At 43.4% G+C, this 20,602-nt stretch overlaps 3 protein-coding genes and 1 long non-coding RNA gene across 8 annotated transcripts in view; 1 reads left to right on the forward strand and 3 right to left on the reverse strand.

Moving 5' to 3' along the window:
- The first annotated feature begins 1,485 nt into the window (after positions 1 to 1,485).
- LOC126985494 (uncharacterized) lies at positions 1,486 to 7,828 on the forward strand. Its single transcript, XM_050840463.1, has 4 exons — positions 1,486 to 1,736; positions 4,593 to 4,786; positions 6,337 to 6,763; positions 6,951 to 7,828. The coding sequence occupies exons 1-4, from the start codon at positions 1,734 to 1,736 to the stop codon at positions 7,263 to 7,265; spliced, it is 939 nt and encodes a 312-aa protein (XP_050696420.1). The 5' UTR covers positions 1,486 to 1,733; the 3' UTR covers positions 7,266 to 7,828.
- LOC126985495 (uncharacterized) lies at positions 2,034 to 2,712 on the reverse strand. The gene is made up of 3 exons (XR_007738750.1): positions 2,667 to 2,712; positions 2,245 to 2,324; positions 2,034 to 2,140 (listed from the first exon to the last, which is right to left on the reverse strand). It is a non-coding gene; the product is annotated as an uncharacterized LOC126985495 (long non-coding RNA).
- On the reverse strand, positions 7,533 to 15,461 carry LOC126985492 (lateral signaling target protein 2 homolog). Of its 3 annotated transcripts, XM_050840461.1 has the most exons (4): positions 15,319 to 15,461; positions 8,970 to 10,318; positions 8,655 to 8,816; positions 7,533 to 8,582 (listed from the first exon to the last, which is right to left on the reverse strand). In XM_050840461.1, exons 2-4 carry the CDS (start codon positions 10,236 to 10,238, stop codon positions 7,962 to 7,964), a joined length of 2,052 nt encoding a protein of 683 aa, XP_050696418.1. In that variant the 5' UTR covers positions 10,239 to 10,318; positions 15,319 to 15,461; the 3' UTR covers positions 7,533 to 7,961. The 3 variants fall into 3 exon arrangements, with proteins under 3 accessions (XP_050696418.1, XP_050696417.1, XP_050696419.1); XM_050840460.1 differs by having other exon boundaries at positions 7,533 to 8,816; XM_050840462.1 differs by lacking the exon at positions 8,655 to 8,816 and having other exon boundaries at positions 8,889 to 10,318.
- A 2,462-nt stretch (positions 15,462 to 17,923) lies between these two features.
- LOC126985496 (transient receptor potential-gamma protein-like) overlaps positions 17,924 to 20,602 on the reverse strand; it is a 176,805-nt gene continuing 174,126 nt past the window's right edge. Inside the window, exon 21 of one of the 3 annotated variants that reach the window (XM_050840479.1) lies at positions 17,924 to 20,596. In XM_050840479.1, coding sequence (XP_050696436.1) covers positions 20,450 to 20,596 — 147 coding nt within the window. In that variant the 3' untranslated portion in view covers positions 17,924 to 20,449. The remainder of the gene's footprint in view (positions 20,597 to 20,602) is intronic. The other 2 variants (XM_050840466.1, XR_007738751.1) reach the window with 2 other exon arrangements.

The raw sequence follows: 20,602 nt of genomic DNA on the forward strand, positions 1-20,602 counted from the left end.
TGGTTACGATTTCAACGAGGGACTCTCAATGAATTAGATGAAGTATAGGCAAGTTCATTCCTCGGATTTTTTTTTTTATTTTTTTTTTATTTTTTTTTTTTTTACGTTGTTGCCGGTAGGCATCTTCCCGGTGGGGCCTGATGGTCAGCCCAAGGCTTCTTCCAGGTGGGGCCTGATGGTCGGCCCAGCCCGTTCTGGCGCAGGCGAGTGTTTATAGTGGCGCCATCTTGCATTGGCTCATGCTGCCCCCCGGAACTCGCTCTTGATTCGCTTGGACGGCTTCCTCTAGAGTCTGGGTTGATGGGTGGTCTTCAGGACAGCATGTGGGTAGTTTTAAGCCACTCGGCGGTGACTGAAAAATCCGAGTGGTAGCGTGGGGATTTGAACCCGCGTCATCCATCACGCGGTGAATGTGGGCCCAGTACGCTACCAGTTCGGCCACCGCCTACCCAAATAAATGAAAGATGAGGAAAGAAGGATGAAAGAGAGGGAGGAGAGAGTACAGATCATCAAGAGTGGGAGAGACTCTTAGCCTGTCCAACTCCATCAAGGAAAATAAAAATGTTAAATGAGAAGAAGAATCAGAAAAGGATAGGGAAGAGGATATGGAGATTATGGAAGGAAGGAGAAGAGGGATGCATAGAAGGTAATATGCATATACAGATAAATGAATAATGAGGTGGATATGAAGATTATGGAAAGAAAGGAGAAGAGGGTACCATGCATAGAAGTTATTACATGTATACGGATAAATGAATAATGAGGTGGATATGAAGATTAATGGAAAGAAGGGAAAGATAGAAGAGGATGCATAGATGAGGGTGTAGAGAAAAGGATCGAGGAAAAAGGGAGTGAATGGAAATTGTGAGGGAGAAGGAAAATTATGCATATACAAATAAATGAAGGATCAGGAATGGCAGAGATCGAGAAGAGGTTATGGAAATTATAGAGGAGACAGAATGAGAGAAAACTAAGTGCGAGATGAAAAAAATATTATTATTGGGGGGTCACTGATATTTAACCCAAGTATAGTAATTAAGTCAGTCTCCATGAAGAATATATGTTGAAGACTAGTAACTGCAGTATCAGTGAAGAATATATAGTGATGTTGAATGTTGAGTAGTGATCGATTATGTTGAAGAATAGTAAGCCATTCATCCATAATCTAGGTCTCATTTTTTTCTTTCATATTTCTTTCATATTCACTTCTCTACTCTTCCTCCTTTATTATTATTATTATTATTATTATTATTATTATTATCATCTTCATCATCATCATAGTGTGGCTGGTGGGATCTGGCAACACTGTCCTCCTCCAAAACAATCAAATGAGCTTTTAAATCATCAAATGCAAAAAGAAAAAAGAAAAAACAGAGACACAACAGCAATAAAAGAACTATATACCTAATCTTCCATCATTATCTTCTATTTATTTATCCTCCTTTCTCCATTTTCACCTCTATTTAGGAAGACCGGTGGGGGGGGGGGGGGGGGTGATACTAGATAAGAGGAGGCGGGCTATCAAGAAGGTCCAAGCAGTGACTGGATATATTTTACCCTTTTATTCCTCCCCCGGTGATCCTGGAGCCACGGGGAGCCGCCATTAGGAAGAATAAGGACCCTGGAATGTATATTGGAGGCTGCGGGGCGAGGACATCACAGCACGGCGCCAGGAAAGGAGGAGAAGAGGGAGGAGAGGCGGGGCGGGCCATCAGCTGATTCTCCCTTCCTCAATGGTGGGTGTTTACCTTACGGATTTACCTTATGGACTTACCTTACTGATTTACCTTATTGAATTTATCTTGCTGGCTTTACCTTACTGATTTACCTTATGGACTTACCTTACTGATTTACCTTATGGACTTACCTTAATGATTTACCTTATGGACTTACCTTACTGATTTACCTTATGTACTTACCTTACTGATTTACCTTATGGACTTACCTTACTGATTTACCTTATGGACTTACCTTTCTGATTTACCTTATGGACTTACCTTTCTGATTTACCTTATGGACTTACCTTACTGATTTACCTTATGGACTTACCTTTCTGATTTACCTTATGGACTTACCTTACTGATTTACCTTATGGACTTACCTTACTGATTTACCTTATGGACTTACCTTACTGATTTACCTTATGGACTTACCTTTCTGATTTACCTTATGGACTTACCTTACTGATTTACCTTATGGACTTACCTTTCTGATTTACCTTATGGACTTACCTTTCTGATTTACCTTATGGACTTACCTTACTGATTTACCTTATGGACTTACCTTACTGATTTACCTTATTGAATTTATCTTGCTGGCTTTACCTTACTGATTTACCTTATGGACTTACCTTTCTGATTTACCTTATTGAATTTATCTTGCTGGCTTTACCTTACTGATTTACCTTATGGACTTACCTTACTGATTTACCTTATGGACTTACCTTACTGATTTACCTTATGGACTTACCTTACTGATTTACCTTATGGACTTACCTTACTGATTTACCTTATGGACTTACCTTACTGATTTACCTTATGGACTTACCTTACTGATTTACCTTATGGACTTACCTTACTGATTTACCTTATGGACTTACCTTACTGATTTACCTTATGGACTTACCTTACTGATTTACCTTATTGAATTTGTCTTGCTGGCTTTACCTTACTGATTTGCCTTACTAATTTACCTTGCTTATTTGCCTTACTGATTTACCTTACAGATTTACCTTGCTGATTTGCCTTACTGGCTTTACTTTACTGACTACCTTACTGACTTACCTTAACAATTTACCTTACTGACTCTACCTTATGGATTTACCAATTTATCTTACTGACTACCTTATTGACTTTACCTTACTGATTTACCTTATTGACTTACCTTACAGCTTTATCTTACTGACTTTACCTTACTGATTTACCTTATTGACTTACCTTACAGCTTTATCTTACTGACTTTACCTTACTGACTTTACCTTACTGATTTACCTTACTGACTTTACCTTACTGATTTACCTTACTGACTTTACCTTACTGATTTACCTTATTGACTTACCTTACAGCTTTATCTTACTGACTTTACCTTACTGATTTACCTTATTGACTTACCTTACAGCTTTATCTTACTGACTTTACCTTACTGACTTTACCTTACTGATTTACCTTACTGACTTTACCTTACTGATTTACCTTACTGACTTTACCTTACTGATTTACCTTATTGACTTACCTTACAGCTTTATCTTACTGACTTTACCTTACTGACTTTACCTTACTGATTTACCTTATTGACTTACCTTACAGCTTTATCTTACTGACTTTACCTTACTGATTTACCTTACTGACTTTTCCTTACTCATTTACCTTACTGACTTTACTGATTTTGCCTTACTGACTTTACCTTATTCATTTACCTTACTGACCTTACCTTACTGATTTACTTTACTGACTTGCCTTATTGACCTTACTTTACTAATTTAGATTGACATGAAGGGGAACAAAGCCCTCCCCCCCATTAGATTGTGAGTTTAATTTGATTTTTGTTATAATAATTTTTAATAGATATTTGTGATACGCTTTGCAGTGCGGCGTAGGCTATTATGGTGGTGGAGGCAGCAACAGTCTGCCTTCCTCATGGTCTTGTGAGGATGTATGTGCTTATTTTTCCTCATTTCTGGATATTGTGCAGCTGAAACTTTTATTTCTGGCGAATCTTGTTGAGTATGCTAGTGATTTATTATATTTTGCAAAGTCACTAGTTTTTAGGAGGGGGGGGTTGGACTCGGGAAGCCGGTCATTTCTGTGGGACAAAAATAGGATAAAGATTTGGAGAACGTACAACACCTTGTTTCTGGTAACATTTATTCAAGGTAAATGTATTTGCACTGAATTAATCTGACCTTCCTTTCCCTATATAGTTTTGGGAAATCAGTAGCTTTTAAATTATGAACAATGTTTGAACTAACCAAACCTGCCTGCTTAATGCTAATGTACTCACAGGTAGGAACCCAATGCTGCCATGGTAATAACTCTGCCTGTAACATTTACTTAACAATACCATTTTATTAACCGGGCCCACACAATTTGTAATTTAGTCCTGCTGGTCAGTGGGATTGGACAGTGACAGGCTGTTAGTTCCTGAGCCCACAGCACCAGTTCTGCTTACCAAAATTGGCCCACTAGATGCTCAGATTAGTTGCTGAAGCTTCAGCATTCAAGCATTCACTGTTCTCACTCTACCCTGATACTGTACTATAGTTACCAAGCACCAAATTGACCTAGGAGCCCCACCCTCTCTTCCATAGCCAAGGGAGCTGATTGGTTGGGTGAAAGGAGGCTAGTGGTGTTAGGAGTCCGTGTTACCTTGGAGGGAGAGTGAGGGAGGGGGCGGGGCTTCTGGACCAGTTTAGTGTATGGTAACTTCTGTTTCATATGCTGTTGCCTGAAGACAGATGTTCCTCCTTTGATACAGTAAGAAGGAAAATATACAAATGTAATTATTCATGCAACAATCCTTCCGAAAATTTTCTCAGTAGGCACAAAAAAAATTACCATCTCTTTCACATGTTTTTTAATTGCCTTTTATTTCAGGATGCGGAGGCATGGATGAGCCACTTCCCTCTGCCGCACATCCTCAACACTCTGGCGCAGGTTCTGAGGGGGGAGGGGGCAGGGGCGGAGGAAGGGGCGTCGCAGGACCAGCTGGAGGAGTTGCTGCCTCACCTTTGCCTTGCTCTCCCCTCATATAGCATTACTTGTGCCAACCTCCTTCGGTCCTTGCCCAGGTAAGGATGTTTTCTTGCTCAAGTATTTGTTTCTTACTCTCTTCAAGAATCACATGCCTGGGGTTATGCAGCACATTTCAGTAAATCCCCTGCAGTATGTGTTGCCTGTAATGACTGTATTTTTGTTACGACTTCCTGCTGAGTGTAGCTGTTCACTGTCAGTTTTGGGTTACAGAACATTTACTCCAGAATATTTAGCTCTTCTCTTTTAATGCTTTTATTTTCCTTTGTGGAGTGTGATGAATCAAGAATGTTTGGATGCACTTGAAAATGATTTGTGGGATGGAGAATGATGAACCTTGGAGTAATTACTATTTTTGATGTTAAATTGAAAAATAATATACTTTCGTCTGTACAGTGGTCCCTCGTCTGTCGCAGGGGTTAGGTTCCAGAACCCGCTGTGATAGGTGAAAATCCACGAAGTAGCGACCTTATATTTATTTTATTACTTATTTATATTTTAAGGCTTTATAAACCCTCCCCACACTTAATTTTTTGACGAAAATTTCACAAAAGCACAACACCGCAGAGCACCATTATGCGTAGGAAGTGGCTGTAAGCAGGCGAGTCCCATGTGAAAGTATTCAGGACTGCGCATGCGCGAGGAAGCCACGTCTCGTGATTGGTGGAGCGTTACCCCGCCCCTCCCCTTCCGCTGGTGCCTTCCTCAAGGTGCCCATCATGTAGGTTATGTAAAGTTATGTTGGGTTAGTATACAGTTAGGGGGAGGGCAAGGAGGGCTTTGTTAAGGGGGTTGAGGGGGCAAAGCCCCTGTCAGGTAGGTTATGTTAAGCTTGGGCTAGTTTAGTTAGGGGGGTCAAGGGGTGAAGGCCCCCATTAGGTAGATTAGGTTAGTGAAATTTACAAGATAATTTGTTTATATTTGCCAGCGGAAGGGGAGGGGCAGGGCAGCGCTCTACCAATCACGAGACCTGGCTTCCTCGCGCATGCGCCATCCTGCATCCTTTCACATGAGACTCACCTGGTTGCAGGCACAGCTCCTACACGCAGCGATCAGACATCGATGTGAAATGGACAGGGTGAGATGCTAAACTCTTGCTATACGCGGGAGATGGATGAGACTGATGGTACGGTTGCTGAGCCAATTAGCATCCTTGATGCAGAACACAGTGCCCTGGTTAGTTGCCTCCCATCCATCAACGTGTACGATCTCACGCGTCTAAACTAGCTTAAGGGGAAGCAGCCATAGGGTTTTCCGTACCCTTTTCCATACGTGCAAGTCTTTGTCTACTCATCTGCTGTATATATATATATATATATATATATATATATATATATATATATATATATATTTATTTATTTTTATATATATATTTATATTGTTTTCAATATCAGATTATAATTTGAGTGAAATTGTAATGATAAATTAGCTTCAAAATCAATCATTGTGCTCTATTGGGGCTAATACTTTCCCACTAAATAATAGCTTGTTTTTCATAGTGTCTATGGTTTAGTTTGTTGGAGAACCACTCCGAGGCCTTGATGATGAGGAAAATAGGGCTGAAGTCGCCGGTGTTTAATCTCTTCAGTGACAGTCGTGTGTGGAGCCAACTGGAGGAAGCTTTGATCAGTAAGAAGATTCTCTACCCTGAAATCACTTCCGTCCTCTATCTCCTGCACCGCCCGGCCCTGGAGCGTGAGCTGATGCGTGTGCTGGGCCTCTACGCAGTTAAGGAGAGTCCGGGCCCATGGTGGGATGAAGAAGTGCTCACCATAGCCCACTTCAGACCCCATGGCACGCTACTGTGTGCCAACCCCGAGGCCAAGGAAGGGCAGAGCTGTGGAGGCCAAGTCAAGAGGAGGAAAGTCAATGAGTGGGAGTCGTCACCTTCGGCCAAGGCGTCAGGGTATGATGAGCAGTTGTTCCATCAGTGCCTTGCCTTCCTGGGAAGTGTTCTGGTGAAAACGCGTTTCTCGTTTCCTGCTGTCGTTGCCAGCAGGGATTATCTATCACAGGTGTGTGTGTGTTTGTCTTGAGTATATACTTGGATTTATTCATTTTATATTTGTATGCAGGAGCCATATGTATGCATGTGTTTTTTTTTACCTGTCTACCTATTTTCTTCAGTCAAACACTGTAAGTTAGCAATCATAAAGCAAAAAATATGGAATGTGAAGTTGCTGCTCAGCCATTTTGTTGCAGGTTTCCTCGGTGATGGAAGACGAGCTCTACCAGAGTTTTCCAAGTGACCTGTCCCATCTTGCATACCTCCTAAGTTTGCCTCTCGCCATGGGGCAGGAGCAGGATGCCCTCACAGACTCTACACTTCTACTCATAGAAAATGCCCTGCGGGAGGAGCTGGCTGAGGGAGGAGAGGCGACTCGGGAGAAAGTGTGCGTGATGCTCTCTCTCTTCCCATTCTGGCTTCCATTGCTCCGGGAGAGTGGTTTCTTGAAGGGCCACTTGGCTGATAGTGCGTGTGACATCTTCTGCTGCGTCAGGCAAGGCTGCAGGTGATGCTTGGATGACGTTCTCTTGCAAGTAAACCACGGCAAAAGTAGTGAGTGATAACTAACCATGCTTGCCTTTTGATATAAAGAACAGTAGTAAATTTCAAATATACAGTAAACACTCAGTTATCCAGGTGCACCGTATCTGACCTCGCTTGTATCCGGGAGTTTTCAAAAATAATAATAACCTACACCATATCCGGGTGCCCCTGTGGCTTTATTAACCCGGATACCAGAGGGTTTACTGTATTCCAGGGGTAATGAAAATAGTAAGAACAGAAATAGTTTACTGAAGAAATTAAAAAGCAATGAAAGCACATGTACCGGACTACAAAAACATAACCATAAAATATATTACAACATTATTGAATTCCAAACCTGATAATTCCTCTGACATATTTGCAACCACACGACTGTCCACTCCAAATAATTCAACAATACAAACATGCAAATGTAATGTAACCAGAGTATTAAATGTTTTAAATCAAATGAATCATTATGTATCTTTTATCAACTGAAACAAACAAAAAAAAAAGGTTTCCATTTCCATTTTATCCTTGCTTTCCATTTGATTCTGAATAAAAAAATAAAAAAATAAACTGATTTCACTTTACCCTTGCATTCCTTTTGAGTCATGAAAAAAAAACCTTGCACTCCTTTTGATTCATGAAAAAGAAAAGCTAGAGAAACACTGCCCAGCTGTCTACTCCAAGGTGGTTGACAGCCGTGGGTTTCTGTGGACGTCTCGGAAGAGCAGCTCATCCATCGTGGAGGAGAGATGCGGTGGAGGAAGCTGCTTGGTGAGGAAGTCGTCTGAGAAGTTCACCTCCGCCGCCAGCAGAGCCTTTGCCTCCGCCTTAGTTAAGCGGCGGGCCTGAGGGTAACTCCAGGACTGCATCTGCTGGCGCGGTTTCTTCCACACCGGGATTCTCATCAAGTCGGTTTCGGCAATCTCTCTTCTGGGCCTCAAAGCATCTCCGACTGCACTAGTTTCCATTTCCTTTTCACCTTCTGGCTCAAAGACATCATCCTCACCAGTGCCCTGTCTTGGTCTTTTTAGTTTTGTGGTTTCTTTCTCCGTCGGGGCGAGCCACATGGCGGAATGAGGTGTCAGTGGAATAATGGTGGGGGCACAGCCCGGATCTCTGTTCTCCTTGTCACTCTTGGAAGAACCCATGATGCTGCTGCCGCCTTGCTTTCCCTTCTCCAGTGCCTCTTCTCTCCCATCGCTCTGTGAGTCTGGAAATATGAGCTCTGAGGTCAAGACAAACCTGGGATCTGAAGTGGCGTCCTGGCTCGAGGTGACAGCAGACACATCCATAACCTTCACCACATGCTTCTGGTGGACTGGAGTGCTGGTGAGCATGTTATCAGTTCCCTGGTCCTCAGTAGACACATTCACCACGTGCTTCTGGTGGACTGGAGTGCTGGTGAGCATGTTATCAGTTCCCTGGTTCTCAGTGGACACATCCACAGCCTTCACCACATGCTTCTGGTGGATCGGAGTGCTGGTGAGCATGTTATCAGTTCCCTGGTCCTCAGCGGACACATCCACAGCCTCCACCACACGCTTCTGGTGGATTGGAGTGCTGGTGAGCATGGTATCAGTTCCCTGGTCCTCAGTAGACACATTCACCACGTGCTTCTGGTGGACTGGAGTGCTGGTGAGCATGTTATCAGTTCCCTGGTCCTCAGCGGACACATCCACAGCCTCCACCACACGCTTCTGGTGGATTGGAGTGCTGGTGAGCATGGTATCAGTTCCCTGGTCCTCATCCCTGTGCTTCCTGTGGTGGTGGTGATGGACGTGGTGGTGGTGGTGATGATGACCATGGTGGTGGTGGCGATGGTGGGAGGGCTCACTGGATGGTAGGGGACTGATGCCGCTAATCACAGTCCAATTGCTTCTGACACTGCCAGTGCTGGATGGGGCAAGACTGGCTTCCATGGGGTCACTGTTGACCTTCCTGGCAGCAGAACGGGCTTCTTCCTCCACTTCCATCTCCTCAACATTACCAAGAGGGGCATCCTTTGGGGCCTGTCCTTCCTTCATGGCATCCTCAGGAGGGCCCTCTGGAGTGAAATGGGGCCTGTAGTTTTGCACAACCCTCTCCTCTAGTTTGTCTGATGTTCCCTGAGGGTCATGGGCAGGGGCAGGGAGGTCCAGGACCTCACTCCTGGAAGGCTCTTGGACTCTGTCTACTTCAGGACTGGACAAGCTGGTCTGAATGGTGAGCCCCTCCCATGACAGGATGGGTGAGCCGAAGGGATACAAACAGCCCGTTACTGGGGAGGAAGAGGAGGTGGAGAAGGAGCACTCCACACAATCACTGCAAGAGGAAGGGGAGTGGATGGGTGTGCTTGGGGGAGAGGAAGGTGCTCCTGCTCCTTCCTGGCTTAGAGGCTGCAGGTCCTGTTTGGTGGAGACAACAGTAGGGGAGTGAGCATGGTTGTGACCACTTGAGTTCTCTTCTTCAGGAAGAGTGACAGGGCTGGGAGGGTTGCCAGCAGTAAAAAGTAAGCGACAGGACATGGAGCTCTCGTACTGGCTCGTGGAGGTGCGGTAGAGCTTGCTGGGGCGCTCGGGGCAATCCACAGATAAGGAAGGAGTGTGATGAGGGGTGACCAGGGTAAGCGACTGTTCAGACCTTTCACTCTCTTTCCTGGCCAATGATGGCGTCAGGGTAAACTTGGATAGAGCTTTGTGTCTGGGCATGGGGGAAGGGAACCCATCTTCCTCTCTATCTTTCCTGGTATTCCGTAACTCCTCCTCCATGTCTGAGCTGTCACATCCCAAATGAAGGAAAACTCCAGAGTAGTCAAAGGAATCAAAAAAGTCTCTGGGTGGGGCTGGATAAGGAGTGTCTCCCTGTGGCCGGGTGACAGACTGGCTTGGGGAGGCAAGGGTCGAGGAGACGGGCAATGCAGCGGCATCCCGTGCTGGGGAGTCATCGACCCCTTCACTATTACCATGTTCCATTTTCGTCAGCAGGTTCCCTGGACAGATGTATGGGTCAGCGTCTGTTTCTTGGCTCTTCAGTTCCCCTCGGCGCAGACAACCTGGAAAGTATGTTTACACTGAATAGAGATGGAGGGGTAGGGTACTAAATATCTTAAGTACACAAATAGATAAAAAAAAAAAATTAATAATAATAACAAAAAGTGAGGGAATAGCAAAGAAGGGAAGGCAGGCCATGAGGTCAGTCAAGGAGAATCATGAGGCAGAAATATAAGGATAGAGGTAAAGGAATAGAAGGATTAATGCCTAGCTTAAGAAAAACTAAATGTAGATATACAGATCAAAGTAGAGTTTAGAAATTTGGCACCTCAAAAAAATCACAAAAAAGGCCAAGAAGCACATCATTAAGAATGGAAAGCAAATGCTGCCATGGGTAAAGCAAAGTTAACAGAGAAGGTCTGGACTGCAGGATGGAGACTGATCAAGCATGAGGGTGCGGGGAAGGAGGTGGACCCCAGTAAGGCAAATCGACAAGACTAGGGAAGACTTTGTGTTTGTAATTGTCTACCAGTTTGTCACATCAAATAAGGTAAATATCTAAAACTTATCTATGACTTCACCCATCTCACAATGGATTACAAAACAGTTGAGTGGAACAGGCTTGGCAGTCATGTCGTGGGTGCCAATACCATAGATACGTTCAAGAAGAGGTTGGATAAATTCATGGATGGTGGGGTTAGGCTCACAGGAGCTGCTTTGTATAGGCCAACCAGCCTCTTGCAGACTCCTTATGTTCTTATGTTCCTAAGTCACTATAGTTTCCCAAATTTCCCTCCCCCTCCTAAAAACTAGTGATTAAAAAAAAAAAAAAAAAATCTGACCTAAGCCCGCTCTTGTCTATAACAGTAATGGAGGAGGCAAGAGAAGAGGCACCATGGGAGCTGCTGTATGCAGATGACTTGGTAGTAAATGCAGAGACAGCAGAAGAAGTGAAAGAAAGGTTTAATAAATGGAAGGAAGGAATGGTGGAGAGAGGTTTGAAAATTAATATGGAAAGAACAAAGTACATGGTGACTGGAAAAGAAGCAAGAAAAAAGATTAAATCAAGAAAATATCCATGTGGATGCTGTGGGAAGGGAGTAGGTGTAAATTCAGTCTTGTGCACATGTTGCAGGCAGTAGTGCCACCATAGATACTCAGGCCTCAGGAATGTAAGAGTGCAGAATTGTACATGCCCAGCATGTGTAAGGAGACAGCAAGGACAGGAAACTGAGAGGGGTGAGCTAGAGGTGGATGGAGGAAAGCTGGATGAGTTAGAACATTTCTGTTATTTGGGAGATGTTCTGGACTGTGAGGCGGGAGTGGAGAGGACAGTGAGAGTGAGAGTAGCGGCAGTTGGCTAGTTTACTTGTAAATCGTAGCATCCCTCTAAAGAGCAGAGCAAGGGTGTACCAAGTGTGTATTAGATCAGTGATGTTGTATGGAGCAGAAACATGGGGTCTAACTAGACAATTGATGGAGGTATTGAGAGCAAGTGACTGCAGAATGCGGAGGTATATGGCAGGGATCAGGTGGCAAGACTTGGTGTCCAGTGCAGATGTAGCTAACAGATGTGGAGTAGAGGACCTGGAAACTGCTCAGAAGGGAAAGACTGATGGTTTGGACATGTAAAGAGCAGGGGAGGATACAGTGCTGGGAGTTTTGGAGAGATTGGAGGTAGAAGAAAGGAGACCAGTTGGTAGACCTAGGAAAATGTGGAGATGGTGTATACAGGAAGGCTTGGCATTGATAGGATTGGATGAGCATCGGGCAGAAGACAGAGTAAAATGGAGGAGAGCCATAAAGCGTCCAACCGCTCAGGAAGTGTGAAAATGGACGTTAAACGAAATGATGATGATGATATATATATATATATATATATATATATATATATATATATATATATATATATATATATATATATATATATATATATATATATGAATATAAGATGAATTAAATATATAAATCAATAAAAATAAATTAGCAAAACATGCTCAACATATAAAAGTTGCCCCACCCTCCATCTCCCCATTCGGCTATTTCAGCAGGAAAGAGTTATAAAGAAACATTAATCGTACAGTAAGATATCAGAGAAGAAATAAATGTCAAACGCTCTACTGTGACGGGTGTACAACTATATAAATCCCCCTTCCCCAAAAGTTGCTAAAGCTGGCCGTGGGTAAGATTCGAAATATGCTCTTCTGATGTCATAATTATGTCTTCTACTAAACTTCAAACCTCCCGGAAAATCCTAGGAGAGACTGTTGAAATTAAAACTTGTGTAAAGATAGTAATGAAATGCGTGTGAACTCTCGCGGCCGAGGGAGGCGAAACGAGGGGACATGGAGGTGGAGGGGGGCGTTAGGAGGCTCATATAATATTGTCCTGACTCCAGTGGTTCTAATGGGGGTCTGAGGGGCACCGTTAGCAATAGCGTGAACACTCCAACTGGGTTATAGATGCGGCGAGCAGCGGATTATGGCTGCCGGGCGGGTTCCCAACTTCCCACACACATTTCATGGCTATTTTCACATTATGATAGCTTGGATCTTAAAATTTCTTGTTCTGTTTCATGAGCTTAGTGATGGTGGAGTAAGAAGACCTGCCTTCAAACACCCCACGAGAATGACAGCTGATCCCTATGGCCTCTGCGCGGATTCCCAACTTCCCACACACATCATGGCTGTTTTCACACTATGATAGCTTGGATCTTAATACTTCTAGGTGTTTCATGAGCTTAGTGATGGTGGTGTAACAAGACCTCCCTCGAAACCCTCACGAGAATGACTGCTGTTCCCTATGGCATCTGCGCGGGTTCCCGACTTCCCACACAAATTCCATGGCAATTTTCACACTAAAATAGCTTGGATCTTAAAATTTCTTGGTCTGTTTCATGAGCTTAGTGAAAATATCGTAACAAGATCTGCCTTGAAACACCCACGAGAATGACTGCTGTTCCCTATGGCCTCCAACACACGTATGGGCAATGTTGCCAGACTGTCGTACTCTGCCTCTTATGTTTGCCGATTTCCGACCCAAAAACTTCTTTCATCATCCAAATAACTGCATTCATATATGGTTATCGTTTAAATAGTTAATTATTGGTGTTATTTGGCAACAGTTATGGGCTAGAAACCGGTAAATACGCGGCTCTGAGTACGATAATCAGGCAACGGTGCGTATGGGGGACTGAAGTATCGGCGAGGCACGTACGATATTTTCCGAAGCTTCGACCCATAATAGCTGTCATGGTGCAGAGGTCTTGAAAAACTACAGCTAGGAACACTGAACAAGCTATGGAAAGCCTCGTAACTTGTTGAAAATCCTGGAAGTATGTAGTAAAGCGTTGACACGAGTGAGGAAGGGAAGAGGCATGGCAGCTATATAGTAACAAGGCAATTCTCACCTCGACTCATTACAGCATTTTTAAGTTTTCCTGATATTTCCCTTCCATGGTGCAGAGGCCTTGTAAAACTACCACTAGGAAACTAAACAAATTATGGAAACGACCGTAACCTGAAGAAAAGCCTTTTATATATATACTAATGTGATGAAACTGTGCAGAGGCCTTGTAAAACTACCACTGGGAACACCTAACAAGTCATGGAAATCCTCGTAATTAACCTGTAGAAAAGCGTTTAAATGTTTCGAAACTAACCTCTCATTTAGGCCACTCATTTCAACTTTCTTTACCGGAGTAGTGATTAGAGGGGTTCTTTCTTTGCTTAATCTTGTCCCTGAGTTGCTATCTTTACTATAAAAAAAAAAAAATGAAGCTAGCGAAGGGGTGGGGGGGTGGGGGGGGCGTGTCAGGTATAACAAGGCAATTCTCACCTTCACTAAGTAACCTTTAACGCGGGAAGGACTACGTGGAGGCTGTTCAGGATTCACATTCTTGAACGTGGTAATTGTGGATATTGACTCCACGCCTCCAAAATACGATATTACGATCCATATTATAGTTAAGGGACGAAATACATGTCCCTCTTGGGGAACCCGTGGGAAATCTTTTTTTTGGGGGTGGGGGAGCATATACTACTACAACCGAACTTTTCATAACCTAACCTCTAACGGGGGGGACTTCGCCCGCCTCGACCCCCCTCCTAACCAGGGAGAGCTGCGCCCCCCTGGACCCCCACCCCACATGTATGATGCGCCGGTAAAACTAGAGAAGCACAACAGTATGCGAGACCTTGGAAAGGTTATTATTCTCGTGGGGGCAATATTGGAGGCGCGTAGTGAATTTCCATATTTACCTACGACTATTTTCCAAGACCACAGGGAAGTTTAACCGGTTTTTCATAGGTTATTTTCCCGTTGCGGGTGCAGAGGGCATGTAAAACCATCACAAGCATCACAAAAGTCCATGAAAACCCAAGGAACTTCAACGAGAGGCTTCTCAAATAGGTGAACAGAAGTGACGATCATAATAACGTTAAATAAGGGCTCATAGGGAGTTGCTTAACCACTTAACAATCACCCCACGCAAACAACACTAAAGCCCCTTACCTTTTATCCACATTATCATTATTTAACACACTGTGATAGGTAGACAGAATAATATGAATACTACAGTCCCTAACACACACCTGAGCTAATACAGAAACAGGTAATTACTATCAAACAGGTGATTAGCACAAGGTCACTAGTCATACCTTTCTGGATGACCCTTACCCTTACTCCTATGGCTAAAAGACACTATTAAATAAGGACACAGGAAGGGGGGGAGGGGCAAATAAAGAAGGCATTAAGGACAAGCAAAATAACAGGTATAAAACAAGGTCACTACTCCTATACCTTTCTGGATGACCTTAACCCTTACTCCTACGGCCAACTGACACCATATAAGGGCACAGGAAGGGGAGGGACAAATAAGAAGGTAGAAATAATTAAGGACAGGTAATCACGTATAATAGATATAAATACCACAAACAAGGTCACTGCAGTCATGTGCCTTTTTGAATGACCTTAACCCTTACTCCTACAGCCACAGGACACCGTTAGGATACAGGAAGGGTAAGGATAAGTAAATAGAAGGTATAAATAAGGAAGTACTCACCATCTTCAGCATCTCGCCCACACACGTCCTCCTACCACGCTGCTTCGGGGCTCAGTGCGCAGTAGAGCGGCGCGCACCTCGATCTTGTTGGTGTCTCTGCTGTTTTCTTCTCCTCCTCAAAGATTTATCCCCTAGTATCACTCTATTTCATTTACTTTTTTATATCTTTGTATCTATATCCCCATTTCTTTATTCTTTTATATGTTTACACCTCTGCCTTTGCTTACTCTTCTGTCTTTATATCTTTACTCCTCTATAGTTTTACTTTCGATCCTATCTCCCTTTGCTCTTTTATATCTTTAGGCTATATAATTTACTCTTCTCTACCTTCCTGTGTTCATTTTTCATTTTCATATTTTTTGGGGCATTTAGTCTTTTATATCTTTAAAGTAGGCCTCTCCAAGAGGACGGTGGCCGAGTGATCAGTGTGCGAGCGTGGTGGTCCGTAGAACCTACCTTGGTTCGAGTCCTACCGCGGCTGCCGATACAGGCTGTCAATTTTCAAGCCATTGCCGAATGGAGGACGATTACCCACATGCTGCCCAGATCTTCAAGTCGCCGAAGTTAATTAGGGTTGATTCAACTCTAACTTCAGCGACTTCGTTCAAGTGGAGCAGCGGGGGGCAGCATATTGAGCAGGCAAGTCATATATCACAGCAGCAACTATAAATAAAATACGCCTGCGCCACCAACGGGCTGGGGTCGCCAAGAGCACCTACCGGAGCTATAGGCAGTGGCTGCGTGGTTAGCGTGCGGGCCTAGCATTCACGGTGCCATGGACAACGTCGGTTCGAATCCCGACGCTACTACATGGAATTTTTTATCGGCGTCACAGACGCCGATCAACAGATTGTCCATCTTCTTAGTGTTGTTGTTGTTGTTCTCTTCAAGTTGTTTTCCTGGCTTACCCATGCATTGTAGACATGACATTGCATAATAACATTTGTTAGCCCTGATGAACCCCACAACATGGCATTATAAACAGCTTTTTTTTTTTATTTACGTCTTGACCTGTGGCGCCGGTAGGCCTTCATAGTAGGGCCTGATGGTGGCGCAGGCAAGTGTTTATAGTGGCGCCATCTTTACTTTTCAGCATTTTCCATTTTAGACCCCTAGTTGCATAATATAAATTGTTGGGGGTGTGTTGGAGGGTCATGCGACGCCGATCTAGCACAGGTTTTGTAACACTTGTTCAGTCACCGCCGAGTGGCCCACATGCTGTCCAGAAGACCACCCATCAACCCGTACTCTAGAAGAAACCGTCCAGTGAATCAAGAATGAGTTCCGGGGGGCAGCATGAGCCAAGCATAACTGGCGACACTATAAACAAATTGCCTGCGCCATGACTGGCTTGGGCCGACCACCAGGCCCACGAAGAAAGACTACCGGTGCTATAGGCTGAGATGTAAAAAATAAATAAATAAATAAATAAATAAGATAAATAAATAAATAAAATAAAATAAAATAAAATAAAATAAAATAAGGCATATAGCCTATATTTCACTTGTATATTTGTACTCCTTTCCGTCTTCGCCTCGTTCCCTGTGTTCATTTTGTATTTTCCATATTTTGGAGATACTCTTCTATATCTTTATCTGTCTTTACTCTTCTATGTCTTAATTCCTCTCCATCTCCCTGTCTTGTTCCCTGCGTTCATCTTCCTTTTTCCATATTTTGGCTTACTACTCATGGTAACGAAAGGTAAAATAATGTGAATCAAGTGTAATAAAAAAAAAAAAATGGTAAAAAGAGGTAAAATTCAGTGAAATATACGTATAATAAATACAAGCTGAAATTTGATAAAAGGTAAAATACAAAAAAATAGAGTAAAATAGATGTTGTATAAATTGCAGTGAAATAAATAGAAAAATAAACAAAAATAAACAAAAATAAAACAGAAAAGATAAACAGGAAAATAGAAAATAAATAAATAAAACTGAAAAAAAAAAAAAATAAATAAAACTGAAAAATGAAAAAGGTAGATTCCTGAGACAGACAACAGGACAGAAACACTCACAGGAAATGGCGTGTGTGCCGAGAAGGTCATCGGATTTCAAAGTCCAGGTCTTCTTTATAGATATATATATATGTATTTCATCGTCGTATACAATCTACTCAATATCTTCATAGCAATAATGATTTCATAACAAGATATCATAATTATATACTCTTTTCTCTGAGGTGATGATTACATTTCCACGACTTCCTGACTTAAGATTAAAATATGTTGTCACTTGCTTACAAAAACCATGGAAGAAGTTACACACACACACACACACACACACACACACACACACACACACACACACACACACAGATAAAACATACATATTTACACCATGTATATATAAAAGGGATATACATACATACCTACCAAAGTTACATTCTTAAGTTTATCATACATATACAAAAAACTGAATGCAGATGGCGGTCAGTGTATCAAAATGGCCTTATGTCCTTAGTATTTAGAAGAATATTAACATACCTAACACCCTCAGCGGCTTCCTGGCTGCAGCTGACGTGGAACTGTGTATAGCAAACGTTGGTGGTCAAATGAATCACCGTTAAACATTATAACAACAAAATACTGAAGATGGGAAAGCGGTGTTATTCTGGTGTGTGTGTGTGTGTGTGTGTGTGTGTGTGTGTGTGTGTGTGTGTGTGTGTGTGTGTGTGTGTGTGTGTGTGTGTGTGTGTACCTCATAAAGTAGAAAATCCCCGTGTTTTTATTTTATTTTTGGAAATGGTGGATATATTTACAGAGGAACATGGATTATATATGTATTTTTTTATGAGGCAGCGGGTTTGTGTGTGTGTGTGTGTGTGTGTGTGTGTGTGTGTGTGTGTGTGTGTGTGTGTGTGTGTGTGTGTGTGTGTGTGTGTGTGTGCGCGCGTCAGGGGTGTATGGTAATGTTAACAATACAACAAAATCGAAATTCTTTGTGCGTTTTGGAAGTTTAACACTATTGAGTACACACACACACACACACACACACACACACACACACACACACACACACACACACACACACACACACACACTTCTCCACTTATTTAAAAACAAAGATTCAAAGGAAAATATGTACGGAAGAAGGAAGGAAACTGTATTAATATTAGGAGGAGGAGGAGGAGGAGGAGGAGGAGGAGGAGGAAGGGAGGGAAGAGAGAGTCATGTCTCCCCAAAAGAGTCTCCTTGCCTCCCTTCCATTGCCAATTTGAGGAAGAACCAGCGAATTACCGAGCGAGAGAGAGAGAGAGAGAGAGAGAGAGAGAGAGAGAGAGAGAGAGAGAGAGAGAGAGAGAGAGAGAGATAACCAGGTAATCTTAATCAACAGGTGTGGCTGGTTCATGGTTCCTCCTCCCCGGCAGACCATCCTCGCAGGGGACTCAACGATCACCACCAAGGAACAACAACAACAATAATAACATCAACAACCCGTCATGACACCAACACAGCCAACCAAACAACGAATTCCCTAGTGTGTGTGTATATGTGTGTTTGTGTGTGCGCGTGTGTGTGTGCTTGGGTAAGATTACAGACGAGTCAAGAAGTCTGTGTTTGTCTTTTCACCTAATTCCAAACGTTCCCACCTTGGCCGTCCCTCCCTCCCTCCCTCTCACCTGCCCGGCTTCTAAATCAAGGTAGCACCAACGTCATCTTCAAGACATGCAAACCGGCTACGTAACTCCTGAACAAACTAGAACGAGAAACAAAAACTAAGCCTTAACTATACACACACACCCCTCAGGCCTCTCTTCGTCCTTAGAAAAGATCGTCAGCGCATATCAAAAAAAGCTGAAGTACTGTTTTGTATATGCAGTCGGACAAACATTGACAGGGCTGGCATCACTGAGAGGGTCTGGGCGAACTTAGTCTAACGGGAAGGAAAGGTTCGATTCTGCGTGTGATTCTCTTGACCCACACAATGCAAGGCAAGACGCATCAGAGGTCTGCGTGAGGAGGTGGCTGTACCTTCGACAACGCCGCCTGTGCACTTGGCTTACGGTGTTGTCCAGGGCAGAGCGATAATTGTGAAGAGTTGTCAATGTTATGAGAACTTGCACGACACTGTACTGTTCATTTAATCCGTCACGTGGAGCGATAACATGAATGACGTACACGGGTGACATTGCAGCACTAAAGGTGAGCATTTTCCACTCTCCTTACCAGCGTTGATGATTTTCTTACTGTCACCCAACTTACACTATTACCCTTTTAACAGTACTTTAGCTGTGTCCACTACCTTGAGCGTTACTTTTTTACTGTGACTCGGATTTCAACATTACTTTCTTGTCAATACTTAAGCCGTGTTCACTATCTTTACAGTTTTGATAGTTTCTTTCCGAGTCAGTTTTCAACATTACTTCAGTTGTTTCTCTCGCCATCTCGTCTCCACTGTTCTATTTGTAAAGATCAGAAGCACAACATTAGGCTTTCACGACCCATGAGTGTATATATAATTATGTATCTCGATTTTGTTCTTGTTCATTTACTTGTCCTGTTCTTTACATATGCAGATGTGCGAATTAAAATTATTATTATTATTATTATTATTGTTATATGTGGATGAATACGGCGCTTGACTAGACTTCTGAAACTTTGCACTGTCGAAGCCATCACTGTGCCGGCTGGGTAGTGACGACGCTCTCTGGTGTGGGATTGGTGAAGCAGAAGGATGAAGGATGAAGTGATGGATTGACGAGCAGTGTTCCCAGACTCGCTCACGCCTCTCCTGTCGGCCCTGTGAATGCTGACGTTTGGCTGTACGCGTATCTTTATACATAGACAGAGAAACCCGTGTTACACATTTATTGACATCGTACGAGATGGTTGTGGTGGTGGTGATGAAGGTGGTGGTGGTGGTGGTGGTGACTTTTTCGTGCCCAAATGTCTGGTGTAGGATAGGCCACTCACGCACGCACGCACGCACGCACGCACGTACACCCAGACACATATTTTCAAAAAGTTATACAAAGTGACAATAATCCTGGGGTTAACGAGTACAACTTTCACAGGTAAGAACGTCAAATCACCTGCGTTGATTAAATACACTAATTGAATATATAAAAACACACATCTGGCACTTTCCTAGGCTTAAAAATCCACTCTTGAAGGTCGACAGCTCGTGTATCACATTATCTCCGCGCGGGAGATGGGAGAAGGTGCAGGAGCCTCAGGTGAAGGGCTCGGCGGGCGCTGTGTGGGCGTGGTGACGTATGTACAGATGGGCGGTGAAGGGCGGTCGCTCCGGGCCGGGGGTGGAGGGGACGCCGCCTCCTGTGG

Source organism: Eriocheir sinensis, chromosome 59 (assembly GCF_024679095.1).
Source record: "Eriocheir sinensis breed Jianghai 21 chromosome 59, ASM2467909v1, whole genome shotgun sequence".
Classification (NCBI taxonomy): Eukaryota; Metazoa; Arthropoda; class Malacostraca; order Decapoda; family Varunidae; genus Eriocheir; species Eriocheir sinensis.